This window comes from Conger conger, chromosome 18, assembly GCF_963514075.1.
Source record: "Conger conger chromosome 18, fConCon1.1, whole genome shotgun sequence".
NCBI classification, from domain to species: domain Eukaryota; kingdom Metazoa; phylum Chordata; class Actinopteri; order Anguilliformes; family Congridae; genus Conger; species Conger conger.
In genome coordinates, this window is record NC_083777.1 from 31,840,446 (window position 1) to 31,856,019 (window position 15,574).

The 15,574-nt window shown below is 48.2% G+C and overlaps 1 protein-coding gene across 5 annotated transcripts in view; it reads right to left on the reverse strand.

The window, feature by feature from the left end:
- LOC133118414 (acylphosphatase-2-like) overlaps positions 1–6,478 on the reverse strand; it is a 7,810-nt gene extending 1,332 nt beyond the window's left edge. The window contains exons 1-4 of one of the 5 annotated variants that reach the window (XM_061228415.1): positions 6,346–6,478; positions 5,529–5,545; positions 4,429–4,538; positions 3,084–3,162 (exon numbers count right to left, since the gene is read on the reverse strand). In XM_061228415.1, the coding sequence (XP_061084399.1) occupies positions 3,084–3,162; positions 4,429–4,538; positions 5,529–5,545; positions 6,346–6,475 (336 nt within the window). In that variant the 5' untranslated portion in view covers positions 6,476–6,478. Of the gene's footprint in view, positions 1–1,339; positions 3,163–3,612; positions 3,767–4,428; positions 4,539–5,528; positions 5,546–6,345 lie in introns of those variants that run through there. The other 4 variants (XM_061228414.1, XM_061228417.1, XM_061228418.1 and 1 more) reach the window with 4 other exon arrangements.
- Positions 6,479–15,574: the final 9,096 nt, after the last annotated feature.

Consider the following 15,574-nt stretch of genomic DNA (forward strand, 5'->3'; position numbering starts at 1 on the left):
ACACTGCTCCATCCCCCTCCCTCTCTCTCTCTCTCTCTCTCTCTCCCACCCTTCCTCCCCTGCATTTTTTAGCAGTATGTGTGCTCTCTCACTCTCTCTCTCCCTCTCCCTCTATATTTATATGGGCGCTCTATCCTCCATGTGTTAGCTGCAGCCCGTGTGAATTCTGTAGCAGTAGCCCGTGTGAATGTTGTAGCAGTAGCCCGTGTGAATGTTGTAGCAGTAGCCTGTGTGAATGTTGTAGCAGCAGCCCGTGTGAATGTTGTAGCAGCAGCCCGTGTGAATGTTGTAGCAGTAGCAGGTGTGAATGCTGTAGCAGTAGCCCGTGTGAATTCTGTAGCAGTAGCCTGTGTGAATGTTGTAGCAGCAGCCCGTGTGAATGTTGTAGCAGTAGCCCGTGTGAATGTTGTAGCAGTAGCAGGTGTGAATGTTGTAGCAGTAGCCCGTGTGAATGTTGTAGCAGTAGCAGGTGTGAATGTTGTAGCAGTAGCCCGCGTGAATGTTGTAGCAGTAGCCCGTGTGAATTCTGTAGCAGTAGCCTGTGTGAATGTTGTAGCAGTAGCCTGTGTGAATGTTGTAGCAGTAGCAGGTGTGAATGTTGTAGCAGTAGCAGGTGTGAATGTTGTAGCAGTAGCAGGTGTGAATGTTGTAGCAGTAGCCCGTGTGAATGTTGTAGCAGTAGCCCGTGTGAATTCTGTAGCAGTAGCCTGTGTGAATGTTGTAGCAGTAGCCTGTGTGAATTCTGTAGCAGTAGCCCGTGTGAATGTTGTAGCAGTAGCAGGTGTGAATGCTGTAGCAGTAGCCCGTGTGAATGTTGTAGCAGTAGCCTGTGTGAATGTTGTAGCAGTAGCAGGTGTGAATGCTGTAGCAGTAGCCCGTGTGAATGTTGTAGCAGTAGCAGGTGTGAATGTTGTAGCAGTAGCCTGTGTGAATGTTGTAGCAGTAGCAGGTGTGAATGCTGTAGCAGTAGCCCGTGTGAATGTTGTAGCAGTAGCCCGTGTGAATGTTGTAGCAGTAGCCCGTGTGAATGTTGTAGCAGTAGCCCGTGTGAATGTTGTAGCTGTAGCCCGTGTGAATGTTGTAGCAGTAGCCCGTGTGAATGTTGTAGCTGTAGCCCGTGTGAATGCTGTAGCAGTAGCCCGTGTGAATGTTGTAGCAGTAGCCCGTGTGAATGTTGTAGCAGTAGCCCGTGTGAATGTTGTAGCAGTAGCAGGTGTGAATGTTGTAGCAGTAGCCCGTGTGAATGCTGTAGCAGTAGCCCGTGTGAATGTTGTAGCAGTAGCCCGTGTGAATGTTGTAGCAGTAGCCCGTGTGAATGCTGTGATTCTAGAGGGGTGTAAATGATGTGGGTCAGAGAGGCTGCTGGGACGGTGTGGAGCTGAAACTATTTAGGGTGGAGCTGTGATACTGAGTGCTGGGACAGCTTGTCTGTTCTGCCTCACACACACACACACACACACACACACATGCATGCAGGAGGAGTGGGATTGAGGTGCTGGGGTATCGTTCAGTTTTATTCAGCCCGTACCACACGGGGAATCTTCCTTTCTTTCCTGTCTCACACACCGGGATGTAGGACAGGAGGCCCATCTGAGCCCAAAAATAAACCACCTCACATAACCCTCACAAACACAGCCAGCTAGCGGAGGGCACACAGAAATGCATCCTGCACGCACACACACAAATTGAACAGATGGCCTGTTTTTGCCTGGCTTGGCATAATGTGTGTGTTGTTCTTTAGATATGGGTTATCTCCCTGTCCAAATGCAGCACTGGTGCCCTTGATTATGTACTAGTGATATCAGAGAAAGCACAGCGTATTTAACCTAAATAAAAATACCTCACCACGAGCTCAGGGCCCGATAGAGCAGCTCAGTCAGTAAAGGCTCTATAGAGGGGCTCAGTCAGTAAAGGCTCTATAGAGGGGCTCAGTCAGTAAAGGCTCTATAGAGGTGCTCAGTCAGTAAAGGCTCTATAGAGGGGCTCAGTCAGTAAAGACTCTATAGAGCGGCTCAGTCAGTAAAGGCTCTATAGAGGGGCTCAGTCAGTAAAGGCTCTATAGAGGGGCTCAGTCAGTAAAGGCTCTATAGAGCGGCTCAGTCAGTAAAGGCTCTATAGAGCGGCTCAGTCAGAATTAATTTTCCCCCCAGACTGCACATCAGCCAGCAGTAACTGCACTGAAGAGGAACTTTAAATAGAAGCTTTATTGCCCAGGGATGGTGGTACCGTTTCCACGGCAGCAGGGACGGAGGTCATTAGTGCCGCCCTGTAGCACTGCACACCTCAAATCAGGATCAGGGACAGCAGTAACACATTCGTAGAATAACAGAGAATAATGCGCCAGGCAGCCAATCACAGCCCAGCATATACGCAGTGTATCCCTTTAAAGAGCTGGTTTTCATGGAATGTTCCTTTCCGTTCTTATTCCAAGTGTGTTCTAGAACTCCATTGCATACAGTGACCGGCAGTGATTGTTACATCAGCACTAGAATGTTCAGTTCAGAGCATTCCAATCACATATCTCATGACCTCACACCTTTAAAGGGCCTCCTCTTTGGCCCTTTAAGAGAAGATCCGGGATTGGCCAAGAGAAGAACCCGGAACCTCCTTCTTGCGAGGCAGCAGTGTTACCCACTGTGCCACTGATGGAGGTAATATGAAGGCAAACAATGCTAGGTGGCTTTGAGTGATCTGTGCCCAAAGCTGGGTAAATAGTGTAATTTATGATCGGCTGGTTAGCATAGCCAAGGACATAAATCTGTTCCCTGCTCTGCACTGGAAACCAATCCCGCAGATTAGTAAACCTGAGGGGGAAATCCTACATCAGTTTTCTGCTCTCTGGTGGCAGTCTGAAGAGTCATGTTCAATTTCTCTCAGATGGACATCGTTAGCAGGCTAGCAGTTAGCTACAGCCGTAGTGAGGAGAAGCAGAACTTAGACACCATGGGAGGATTTCAGGAAGCTGGCTCACTGAGTAAGCTGGACTTGGATAAAACCTGGAAAAGCCATTTTTACTTTAGTCCATGTTCCATATTTGAGATGCAGAAGTCAAGCTTAGTGAGTTAGCCAGCTCTGTGAAATACCTCTCTGGCCTTCATGGAAGGCCGTCGGTACACATCTGGGGAGGGCTTTGTGGGACAGGTGCTCTGGGGAGAGGTTGCCCTGCAAAGCGTGAGAAATAAACAGAAATAATTTCACAGAGAGTGGAGCAGCATTGGTGGTGAAGCAGTGGCCTCATTCCCCCTCCAGAGCGCCACGCCACCGACACACAGACAGCGATGCTTCATCACCAGAACCAGCCCAATCCCCAGACACACTACCAGCACGATTCACCGCCGACACAGGCAGATTGAGGATTGAGTGACGTCATCGAGTAAAGACCGATGGGACCCAACGGTGAGGGGGGGGGGGTTAATTAAAATGGCCGCCTGGCAGTTTCTGCCTGACTAACTCCTGGAGCGAGAGGGGCAGAGAGGGGCTTTGAGTGACTCAGCGGAGGAGGCTGAAGAGGTCAGGCTGGGGTGATGTCGGGCCACAGCCTCGTCATTTACAGCGTAAAAGCCCCTGGAGTCACTCCTGTGCGCTGGGGCTGGAGTCACTCCTGTGAGCTGGGGCTGGAGTCACTCCTGTGAGCTGGGGCTGGTCAGAGGAGGGTGGGAGGGTGGGAGGGTGATCAGGAGGTGAAACGGGTCCAGGGGAAAGTGTCCATCTTCAGTGACATCACGCTTCAGAGAGGGCCACAGTAAACAGAGTAAACCCTTCAGCACTAATGGGTGTAAAAGCATGAAGAAACGTGCATCACAGTAACCTCAGTAATAAATAATAATAAACGAGAGACTGCCTCTGCAGTCTCGGGTATCGAGTGAGACCCACCAAACAACAAAAAATAAAATAAAAAGGGCTGGAGAATGAGGCAAAAACAGCTGAACTGTTCTCAGGAAACATTCCTGTCTCCAGCGTTCACCCAATCCCAACATTCGCCCACAAGGTTTCAGAGAGAAGATTCTAGACTAGAGTTCCACACAAAGTAACACATTGGTGAAGGGCGCCCCTTGCTGGACAGATGGAGAACAGCACACAGGATGAGAATGACACTGTCCTGCATACAGACACAGGGGGTATTTCACAAAGCAGGGTCCCATTTTAAGACACAGGATAACGGAGTTAGCTGGATAACTGTAATGAGGAAAACCCAGAACACCTCTTTACATCTTTAGATAACTGTACTGATAGCCTTGTGAAGGACATTCAATAACAGCACATTTCCATCTATAAGTGAAGCTACATTATGACTGAACCACCTGTGAGTGAACCTGGGCTGGTGTAGCCTCTACAGACCAAACTGAAGCAGGAACTGGTGGAAGCCAAGAATTACTTCTCCCTGACCCCCCAGGAATCCCCCCCCCAATCGGCCCCCGGCTCACTCACATCTCTCTGATCTGCTCTGGGGGCCCCTGCATCTGGCCCTCCACGGTGCCGCTGTGCGTGTTCCTCACCCAGCCCACCAGGCCCAGCCTCAGACCCTCCTCCTCAGAGTACTGAGGACCCCCCGGCGCCATGGCAACCAGAGGATGCAGAGCGGCGAGTCGTCATGGCAACCGGAGGACGCAGAGCGACCGGGAGGGAGGCGCCATGACGACGCAGAGCGGGGAACAGAGCGGAGGTCAGGGTGACATGGACGATGACATCACCGTTTACCTGACAACAGGGACCAGGAACTCACAGAAACTGCAGGCACCACCCTTACCTGGGCGTCAGGTGTGATGATTCAGAATTGAGGATCCCTGCCTTACCACTATGGATGCTCAAATTTGGCCCTTGAATCCAAATCCAGCACAGGTAATTATGAAGCTGAAACTGTACTTCCCTCTAGGTTGTTTCAGCGCATTTATCCCTGATTATGGGTATGCGATTTGCACTTTGTTGTACGTCGCTCTGGATAATGCCATTAATGTGATGTAATGTAATGTAATAATGCAATTAGCGGATTAGACCGTCTTCTCACCTGACTCCCAGGTAAAGGGGGGGGTGAACACACCTGACTCCCAGGTAAAGGGAGGGTGAACACACCTGACTCCCAGGTAAAGGGAGGGTGAACACACCTGACTCCCAGGTAAAGGGATGGTGAACACACCTGACTCCCAGGTAAAGGGAGGGTGAACACACCTGACTCCCAGGTAAAGGGAGGGTGTTCACACCTGACCCCCAGGTAAAGGGAGGCTGAACACACCTGACTCCCAGGTAAAGGGAGGGTGAACACACCTGACTCCCAGGTAAAGGGAGGGTGAACACACCTGACTCCCAAGTAAAGGGAGGGTGAACACACCTGACTCCCAAGTAAAGGGAGGGTGAACACACCTGACTCCCGGGTAAAGGGAGGGTGAACACACCTGACTCCCAGGTAAAGGGAGGGTGAACACACCTGACTCCCGGGTAAAGGGAGGGTGGAACACCAGCAGTTCTCTGCCCTCTAGGACCATCCAAAAAAGCGTTGTTGTACCGGCTCAGTGTGAGAATGTGGAACTTACCATTCGGAAGCATACACCTGCGAAAGAGAGACGAAGATTCACCCTTTCTGAAACACGCTTTCCTGGAGGCTCAGATGACTCAATGTGCCATACTAAACCACATTATTTTTGGTAAACCGCGAAGGCCTACAATATGCATGCGCTATGTTATGACGTTAATGTTATAAGGCAGTATATTTTCCGTACAAAAAAAACCCCCAAAAAAACGCATGAATGTAAAGCACTAAATGTCACACATTGCATTTCAACGATGATGCCGCCAATGAAATCACATGGCTTCACTTCTCCGGAAAGAACCTACGAGTACATTTGTTCGTTCATTTGTAGGCCTACGACTTCAAATATTGGCAATAAACCAAGTTCGCTCATTTCTGTATGAGCCACTAAAATAAAGTGATTAGTCTATCAAGCCGTCCAGTAGACACAGCCGAACATTTCTTTAGCTAAGAACAGATTAATACCACAAAATAGCGATGTGTCAAAATGAAATCTGAAAACCGTTCGATTTTACATCAACCTATAATTAACTACTAACTTCACAACTTTATCTTATAGGCTGTCTCGGTGAGGCAAAACTCAACCATAATGTTGACCATGCCTATGCCAAGGATTTCACCCACCTACTCAAAGCAAATTACATAATATCCTTTTCCGTTATGGGCAGTCAACGTAAACGCTGAATAGAAATATAATCAGCGTCTATAAAAAGACGAGCAAAAAATAAACACGGCTGCAGCAGATACTACCGCAGGAAGTCTCGCTGAACCGTTATTAGCCGACACGACAAAAACCAAAAAAAAAGAGCAGTATAACCTACCCTGCACGTGCCCGAATATCTCAAAATCTACGGAGCAGAGTTTACTGCCGCCGTCAGCACCGTCATTCGACATCGCGGAAAGCTTCTGGCCACTGCGAACTCCAAACGCAGCGCGGTTCAGAAAGATCATGGACGCGCATCTCAAATGACAGCACTCAGGAAGTCTAAAGCGCGTGATTTTAAAACTGGCGTCACACCGTTGACATTGACCGTCACATTCGCTCTGATTTTGCTAAACGTTTAAATTATACGTAAGTTAAATAATTATCACACCTTTGTACACCTATGTACACACCTTTAGAAAACGTTTAACAATTTCCGAAATGTATTAAATATGATAGGAATAAAATATACACCATGGTTCAATTTGTTAATTAAACATTGTCATAGATAATTAAAACTATTTTAACAGAGAATGTTTCATGTATTGAACTAATTGAGCATGGACTAAATACATTTTGTTTATGTAAGAAGTGTAATGGTTTGAATACCTACGAACTAAAAAAACACTCATGTGGACGCTAGCCACTAGATGGCAGGCAAACCACTTGGGTAGTCAATACTGTCACCAGCACACAATTAGGAGCGTAATCAAGAATGAATAAGGGTTGTTTATAAATCCTCAACATGTCATGCATTGTACACCACACAATAATTAGATAACACCAATAATTTACCTGTAGATAATTTTGGAGAACTGTTGCATAAAGGTTGGTTTTAAGCAGTTTCCCATCTGAAATCCAAGTGGTGTTAGCAGTGGTGTTTCAGTGAATCACTGGATTCATTATTTTTATTTTATTTTATTTTATTCCAAATTTCACTTTGTCTCAAATGGCCTGGTGGCTGTTAAAAAGAATGAATGAATGAATGAATGAATCAGCCATCTTCCTGGACTAAATTGAAAGATTCCTGCTTTAGGGGGTTCCACATACAAGCAGGGATGCAAATGTATAATAATAATGTATAATAAAGTGGCCTGTAGCGTAGTGGTTAAGGTAAATGACTGGGACACGCAAGGTTGGTGGTTCTAATCCCGGTGTAGCCAGAATAAGATCTGCACAGCCGCTGGGCCCTTGAGCAAGGCCCTTAATCCTGCAATCCTGCTCCAGGGGAGGACTGTCTCCTGCTTAGTCTAATCAACTGTATGTCGCTCTGGATAAGAGCGTCTGCCAAATGCCACTAATGTAATGTAATAACGTAAAGTATAATCTACACCTTACACACATTGCAGGTATGGGGTTTCTTGTTCTGGCACTTTACTTGTTCTTCACACAAAGACGTAATTGTTTTGGATTCAAATACTTCTCTGTGCTCGATTGATCTTGCCTGGTGCAAGTGAGCCAACCAAGAGGACCAGAAGGCGGGTTTGCACTTTGAGAGTATTCCATAGGTTCCAAAACACCAGACAAGCTCAGTAAAACAGAAGTAAACAGAAGTATTTTAAACCAAAACAATAACGTATCCCATTTGACCCAGGTGCGAAGCACAGATTCATTACGTCTGACGTGTGAACAGTACGGGGGAATCCGGCGGACGACTCCGGCGGTTATTTTTACCCAGCATGCCGTGCTCTTCTCCTCACACCGTCGTTCTTCATAATTCATCGCCCGGCTGCGTGCGCACCGCTCCCCGCCCGCGCCTTTTGCGAGGATCGGGAGGGAGAGAGAAGAACCGGCCGGCGCTCGTCCCGCGCTCATCCCGCGCGAGTCCGCCTGTGACTCCGAGGCAGCCATGTGCGTTACTTCATGAAATAGTCACGCAGTCAGTCACAGTGCCCCCCACACGCCCCCCTGTGGGACTGGCTGTTTACTGGTCGTTTGGCAGGGTGAATATTTTAAGTGGTGGCACAAGAACACCTGTTCCTTCCTCATCAGCAGCCCTGCAGGTTGGGAACAGAGGGACTAACCTTCCCAAATCACACTTTTCTGGTCCAGTGCAGGAGCATTTAAACATTTTACCCGCATCTAAAGGCAGTTGAAAGTATTTACAGTCATTTTTCAGAGCAGGAATAAAGGGAACCAGAGCTCTCTGTGGGGACACAAAGATGCTTCAGTGAACAAAGATGCACAATCGCAGCCCTCAGCTGTGCCGTTCTGCGTTGAGCTCAATGTTCCTGGCTCACGACTGCGTTCTGTGCTCTGCTGTGATTGGCCGTGTTTGCGAGGTGGATTTTGATTGGCTGTGAGAGGCTATAGTACATCGTGACACAGATCTAAATGCCCCTGTGCAAACAGCTGTTCAGAGGCGGTTTCCTGCTCGAGGGACAGAAGAGCTGGTGACGAGAGAACAGAGATCCACAACACAGAGACAGACAGACAGAGAGACAGACAGACAAGCAGACAGACAGAGAGACAGACTGAGAGACAGATTGAGAGACAGACTGAGAGACAGACTGAGAGACAGACATAAACATTGCGACAGGCAGACAGAGAGACAGAGAGAGAGACAGAGAGACAGGCACTCTCAGAAATAAAGGAACAGTAGAAGTACATTTTCGTTCTATAAGGAAGGTACATTTCCTGAATGTACAGTGAATGATAAAATGCTGTTCTTTGGGTGAATAAGCATACTGACAAGCACCTTCTACATGCAGAAAAAGGTACAAAGTAGCCATGGCTAGGGTACAATTTCTAGCACTTTTTTTAGCACTTTTTGTCTGAGTGCAGAGAGACAGACTCCTCTGTGTGTGGAGAGGACAGCTGATTCGATGTGACGTGATTCGCTGCAACAGAAATAAATATTTACTCTAATGTACCATAAACACCCTCGGCCATTCCCCTCGCCCAGCCCACTGCGGCGTTAAACTCGCTCCAAACAGGAGGGGAGAGGCAGAAAACAAGCGTGTTGTGCAAACAGGCACACTAAGCTGTCCTTTGTGGAGGAGCAGTGAGATGATGACTTCGCTGGCAGGCTCACACATGGATGAGCTTTCCGTCGGAAACGCCGCCATTCTGTTCCTCTGCCAGGAAGGTTTTTAGGTCGCCCTGTTCTCCGGGCTCCACGCCCCCGTGCCCCCCCCCCTGTGGGGTTGGCAGGCTGGCAGATTGTGTGTGTGTGCACAACACCCCGGCCTGGCCCAGGGATGTGCTCATCCTGGGGAGGGCAGCCATGGCCGGCTCCATGCACACACACACACACACACACACACCCTCGCGCCCCACACACACACACACACACACACACCCTCGCGCCTCACCCACACCCACACCCAGTACACACACACACACACCCAGTACATACCCACACCCACACACACACACACACACCCTCGCGCACCCCACACACACACACACACACACACACACACACACACACACACACACACACACACACACACACACACACACACACACACACACACACACACACACACACCCTCGCGCACCCCCCACACCCACACACACACACACACACACACACACACACACACACACACACACACACACACCCTCGCGCACCCCACACACACACACACACACCCCCCACACACCCCCACGCTTACAGAACAGACAGGGCTGCATGTGTAGTTTCATTAAATTTGCAAAGAGAGTGGACAGGAAAAAGAGCGCCCAGTACACACATCCAGTACACACACACACACCCAGTACACACACCCAGTACACACACACACACCCAGTACACACACTCCCAGTACACACACACACACACACACACTCCCAGTACACACACCCAGTACACACACTCCAGGCACACACACACACCCAGTACACATACCCAGTACACACACACACACCCAGTACACATACCCAGTACACACACACATACCCAGTACACACACACACACCCAGTACACACACACATACCCAGTACACACACACACACACACAGTACACACACACACACCCAGTACACACACACACACCCAGCACACACACACACACCCAGCACACACACACACCCAGCACACACACACATCCAGTACACACACACACACCCAGTACACACACACACACCCAGTGTACACAGACACCCAGTACACACACACACACAGCACACACACACCCAGTACACAGACACCCAGTACACACACACACACACCCACCCAGAACACACACCCAGTACACACACATGAACCGTAATGATTGTTAATGGAGTTTTAAAATACCATCTGGAAAGTTTTCAACGCACTCTTCTTTATTTTCTTTTTTTGACACTTGGAGAGGAATGGTACGGATTTTAATATTTTCTTTTTTAACTGCAGAGCCATTATAGATGTATTCCCAGTGTGAATAACTCATGGGAGTGAGTGGTTAGGGGTGGCTCAGCAGAATGCATATTTCATAGGGAGACGCACTTCCTGTGCCACTGCAGGGGTGTGAGGCGCATCAGGCAGAGATCATGTGCAACACAATGTCCAGACTCTCAGTTTAATCAGCTCTTCCCAATTCAGACAGCAATGCCTTTTTAAAAGCATGCGCTTGAACCACCATTTTTCTTCACAGAGACATACACATACACACACACTCACACGCACGCGCACACGCATACATACACACACACACACACACATACACATACACACACACACACACACACAGACACACAGATACACACACTCACACTCACACGCATACACACACACACACATACACACACACTCACACTCACACGCATACACACACACACACACACACACACGCGCGCACACGCACACAGACACACACACACACACACTCACACTCACACACACACTCACACTCACACACACACTCACACACTCACACACTCACACACACTCACACTCACACGCATACACACTCACACACACACACACACACACACACACACACACACTCAAGCCAGCCTGTGTGAGATGTGCCATCCAGCACTCACAGAGCCAGGTGAAGGTGGTTGGCATGGAGACCCAACTGCGGACGGTGCAGGGGCTTATGGGTAGGCACGTGAGCCAGTGACCTGGAGAAGACGCTTTCTGTGTGCTATAAATAACACGCACTGCTGCTGACCCAAAGCTCCCGTCACCTCAGACCCCGCCGCTGGGGCGTGGGGGGCACGTTTAAGTCCTCACAGAGCCACACCCTGCGCTCTGCTGACAACCCCGAGGAAGGGTCTCCTATGGACGCTTTACTCATCCCACCGTCATGTTTAGACGGTGAACTTTGTCAAAAACACTGTTGATTAAGGCTCTGATCATCGCTCAGGTCAAGCCCTGCTCCAGGCTCGGCTCACAGATGCCACGACTCCGTGTTTATAAACCTTCACCTCTGTGTTCCGTGCTGGTGAGTGCCAGCATGTGAGCAGTTTGGATCCTTCCCCCGGAAATGCCCATCATGCACTGCATTACAGTCTCCATGGAGATAATACGGATGTTTACCTGATGATGTCACAGTTCGACCATCATCTCGTCACATAAATATTATGCCATGGACTCATTCCATCGCAAGGCAGCTATACGTTATACCCACTAACCCACGCTCGGTCACACTGCTAACCAAGGCTAACCCAGGCTAACCCACACTCGGTCACACTGCTAACCAAGGCTAACCCAGGCTAACCCACGCTCGGTCACACTGCTAACCCAGGCTAACCCACGCTCGGTCACAATGCTAACCAAGGCTAACCCAGGCTAACCCACGCTCAGTCACACTGCTAACCCAGGCTAACCCACGCTCGGTCACACTGCTAACCAAGGCTAACCCACGCTCGGTCACACTGCTAACCCAGGCTAACCCACGCTCGGTCACACTGCTAACCAAGGCTAACCCAGGCTAACCCACACTCGGTCACACTGCTAACCAAGGCTAATCCAGGCTAACCCACGCTCGGTCACACTGCTAACCCAGGCTAACCCACGCTCGGTCACAATGCTAACCAAGGCTAACCCAGGCTAACCCACGCTCAGTCACACTGCTAACCCAGGCTAACCCACGCTCAGTCACACTGCTAACCCAGGCTAACCCACGCTCGGTCACACTGCTAACCAAGGCTAACCCAGGCTAACCCACACTCGGTCACACTGCTAACCAAGGCTAATCCAGGCTAACCCACGCTCGGTCACACTGCTAACCCAGGCTAACCCACGCTCTGTCACAATGCTAACCAAGGCTAACCCAGGCTAACCCACGCTCAGTCACACTGCTAATCCAGGCTAACCCACGCTCAGTCACACTGCTGACCCAGGCTAACCCACGCTCGGTGACACTGCTAACCCAGGCTAACCCACACTCGGTCACACGGCTTTCTCCTGCGCTCAGTGGCCAAACTGATGGAATTGCGATAACAAGCCCAGATATCATCTGATGGGCTGTCTGCTAACTGCATCACACATATACACACACACGCACGTCTGCCCACTGCTGTATGAGCTCACTGCATCGAGCACACACACACACACACACACACATACACACACACGCATGCAGGCACACACACACACACACACACACGTCTGTCCACTGCTGTATGAGCTCACTGCATCCCACACACTCCTTTACCCCTCCAACAAATCAACCACCAACCGTCACCATGCCATCACAGTGATTACGGCACAGTGATTTCAGCACAGTGATTACGGCACAGTGATTTGGGCACAGTGATTACAGCTACACCTTTTATTTAAAGGTGCATGTCATTACCATTTTTACTTCTTCATTATTCAAATTGTTATTATTCGTAACTCTGATGCAGACACACAGGGCCAAGGTTAACTTGCTGATAGACGGCAGATGAAAGCGCGTAAATCCATACGCTCTGTGCGTAAAATCAGCAGCGCTAAATCCAGAAGGCAGCACGGTGGACAGCCCCTGCGTGGGCCTCACCAGCTGCGTATATGATGACGTAACCCGGAAGATCACCGTTGTTTACACAAGGCAAGCAAAAACGTGGAATGTTACACTGGCATAACTAGGGAGTACGCAAAAAACATGTCGTGTTTCGGCATGGAAATTGGACGGAGCTTGCGGTTACGGATGGACAACGCGTTACCACCGGGAGACCCACAAGCAAGGCTCGCAGTGTCTCAGAGCATCCGCAAAAGAAACGGACAGCGAGGGGGTCGGCCAGGCGAGACCCCGAAATGGACATGGGACCGTGGCAGTGATCTTGCAAGAGGCAAATTTATGACGAGGCTGCTAAATAAAGCGGTGCAACCAGTAACTAGCGAAACAACTGGATGGAGATTCACTCCTCGACCACAAAAAAATTAAATAAATAAATCAACAAATTGATGGATGCAATTAATCGAGAGGCTTGTAAGATACTCACACTCATCGACACAATATTGTAATTATATCTCGCCTTCAAATGATCCGTGTAGTTACGATTAAGTGTAGTTTCATGGGTAACGTCGAACGCAATCTGAAGTTACTCATCGTTATCGTTTAAAAAAATGAATGGCTAAACTAAATGAGGAAAATTATTATTGTTTTTCTTTCAAGTAATTTTTTGCCGCGGGTACACTCAAATGCTGGTTAATTCCTAATTTCATTGAATTAATCGGTTAAATTACAACTACACATGACATAACTTAATATAGGCCTACATGTTATTCTTGTATTCAATAGGCTATGTGTATTTCTGAAAGATATTTAATTGGGGAATGCATTTAGAAAAAAGTAATTTCTTTAAATGCACAGCTGACAAATAAAAACAATATTTAGACAGAATACACCTAGACAGAGATGCAAACAAATGGTTACTGCAATAATATTGACATGTACTTGAAAATTGGTTGCATTCTGCCGCCTAATACATAACCACCATGTTGGCACACCGTGTCGCGCTGAAGTAAAAACAACAACAACACACACACACAGAAAAAAACACTGAATTGGCTCCTCATACGACCAAATGCTAGCCTCAGAGTGACATTATTTTGTGTCTGGTTCCTCTGGACGTTGGATTACAGTGTACGCCGTTCTGCCGCATGCACAGCGGTTAGGAGCGAAGCTGCCTCTGACCGCTGCCTGCGGACCCGGCCCCGCGATTCTGGAGTGGTAAGAGAATCGGCCCAACGGACCGACGGGCTGCCCTGACCGTCGTATGCATCATGTATATAAAATATTCCAGTTTTAGACGAACGGAAAGCAAAAGTGTGAGTGATTCACAATCTCAATGGCAGGAGACGTCGGCAGGCATGCTTGCCTCTTCGCTTGAGGTTATGAAGCGTAGGTTATGAAGCCTCTACGCTTGAAAGGTTATGAACAGATAGATCATGGTTCAAGTGGTTTATGCAAACCCAGTGTGAGATCAGCTTGTCAATATTACATAGTATGCCAATATTTACAACTGGGAAGAAATACAGATAATTGCTAACAAGGCAGATATTCGTTGATGCATAAATTATGGCATTTCAACGTGCAAAACGTTTCTTTGGATTTTAGTTGCATCTCGGACATTTTCCTTTTTACTTGGATGCTTCTTCTGTTGATGGTTTAGGGATGAGGGCGGTTTAAAAAATTTAAAAACAGCTGCCGATAACAGCAACATCATTGTGGCTGCAAATTAAGAGAAAAAAATGTAGTCCACAGGAACTGGATAAAACAGAATAAATATACATAAATTCGCATTTAGTGTGTGGGAATGTGTTCTGTTCTGATGAGACTGTGAAAGAAAATTAATCAAATGTTTCCATCTCTGCTAGAGTATGTGCCTGTACTAAGAGTTATGTGCCACTCTGATAAATATGTATTTAATTGTGAAAAATATTTAAAATACGAGATGAGTGCTGCAAGATTGTATTGATGTGTGTAAATGTTTGTAGGCCTATTCGCGTGGCCTGAACCTCTATGGAAAAAGAACTGTCAACTGTAGAATTTAATTGGATCTTGCATTGCTTTGATGCTGGAAATAAATAAATGCAAATAACTCAACTGATAACTATGCGTGGTCAGGTTAAAAGATAATTAAATCAAATAGCCTAAGTTTGGGTTACCGAAATACGGATACGAAAATGGATAGTGGCTTTATTACTAGGGTATTCCCGCCTGCTCTGGAGTCACTGGTCCACGCCAAACCTGCCGCGTCTGTATTTTAACGAGGTTTGGCCTGAATCCTGAGCTACAGTCCACTGAACGGGCGAAACGGAAAGTCCACAATTTGCAGGAGTTTGCCTGCAGTCAAGATTCCAGGGCTGGGCCGTTTAGATTGCGCGGTCACGTCCATGTCCTTTCGACTTGTGCTTCTTCGTTTGACCGTTTGAGGTCGAGCTTCTCTGCGTTATCGGTCTCCCTAAAGAAGCCGCAATTCTTCA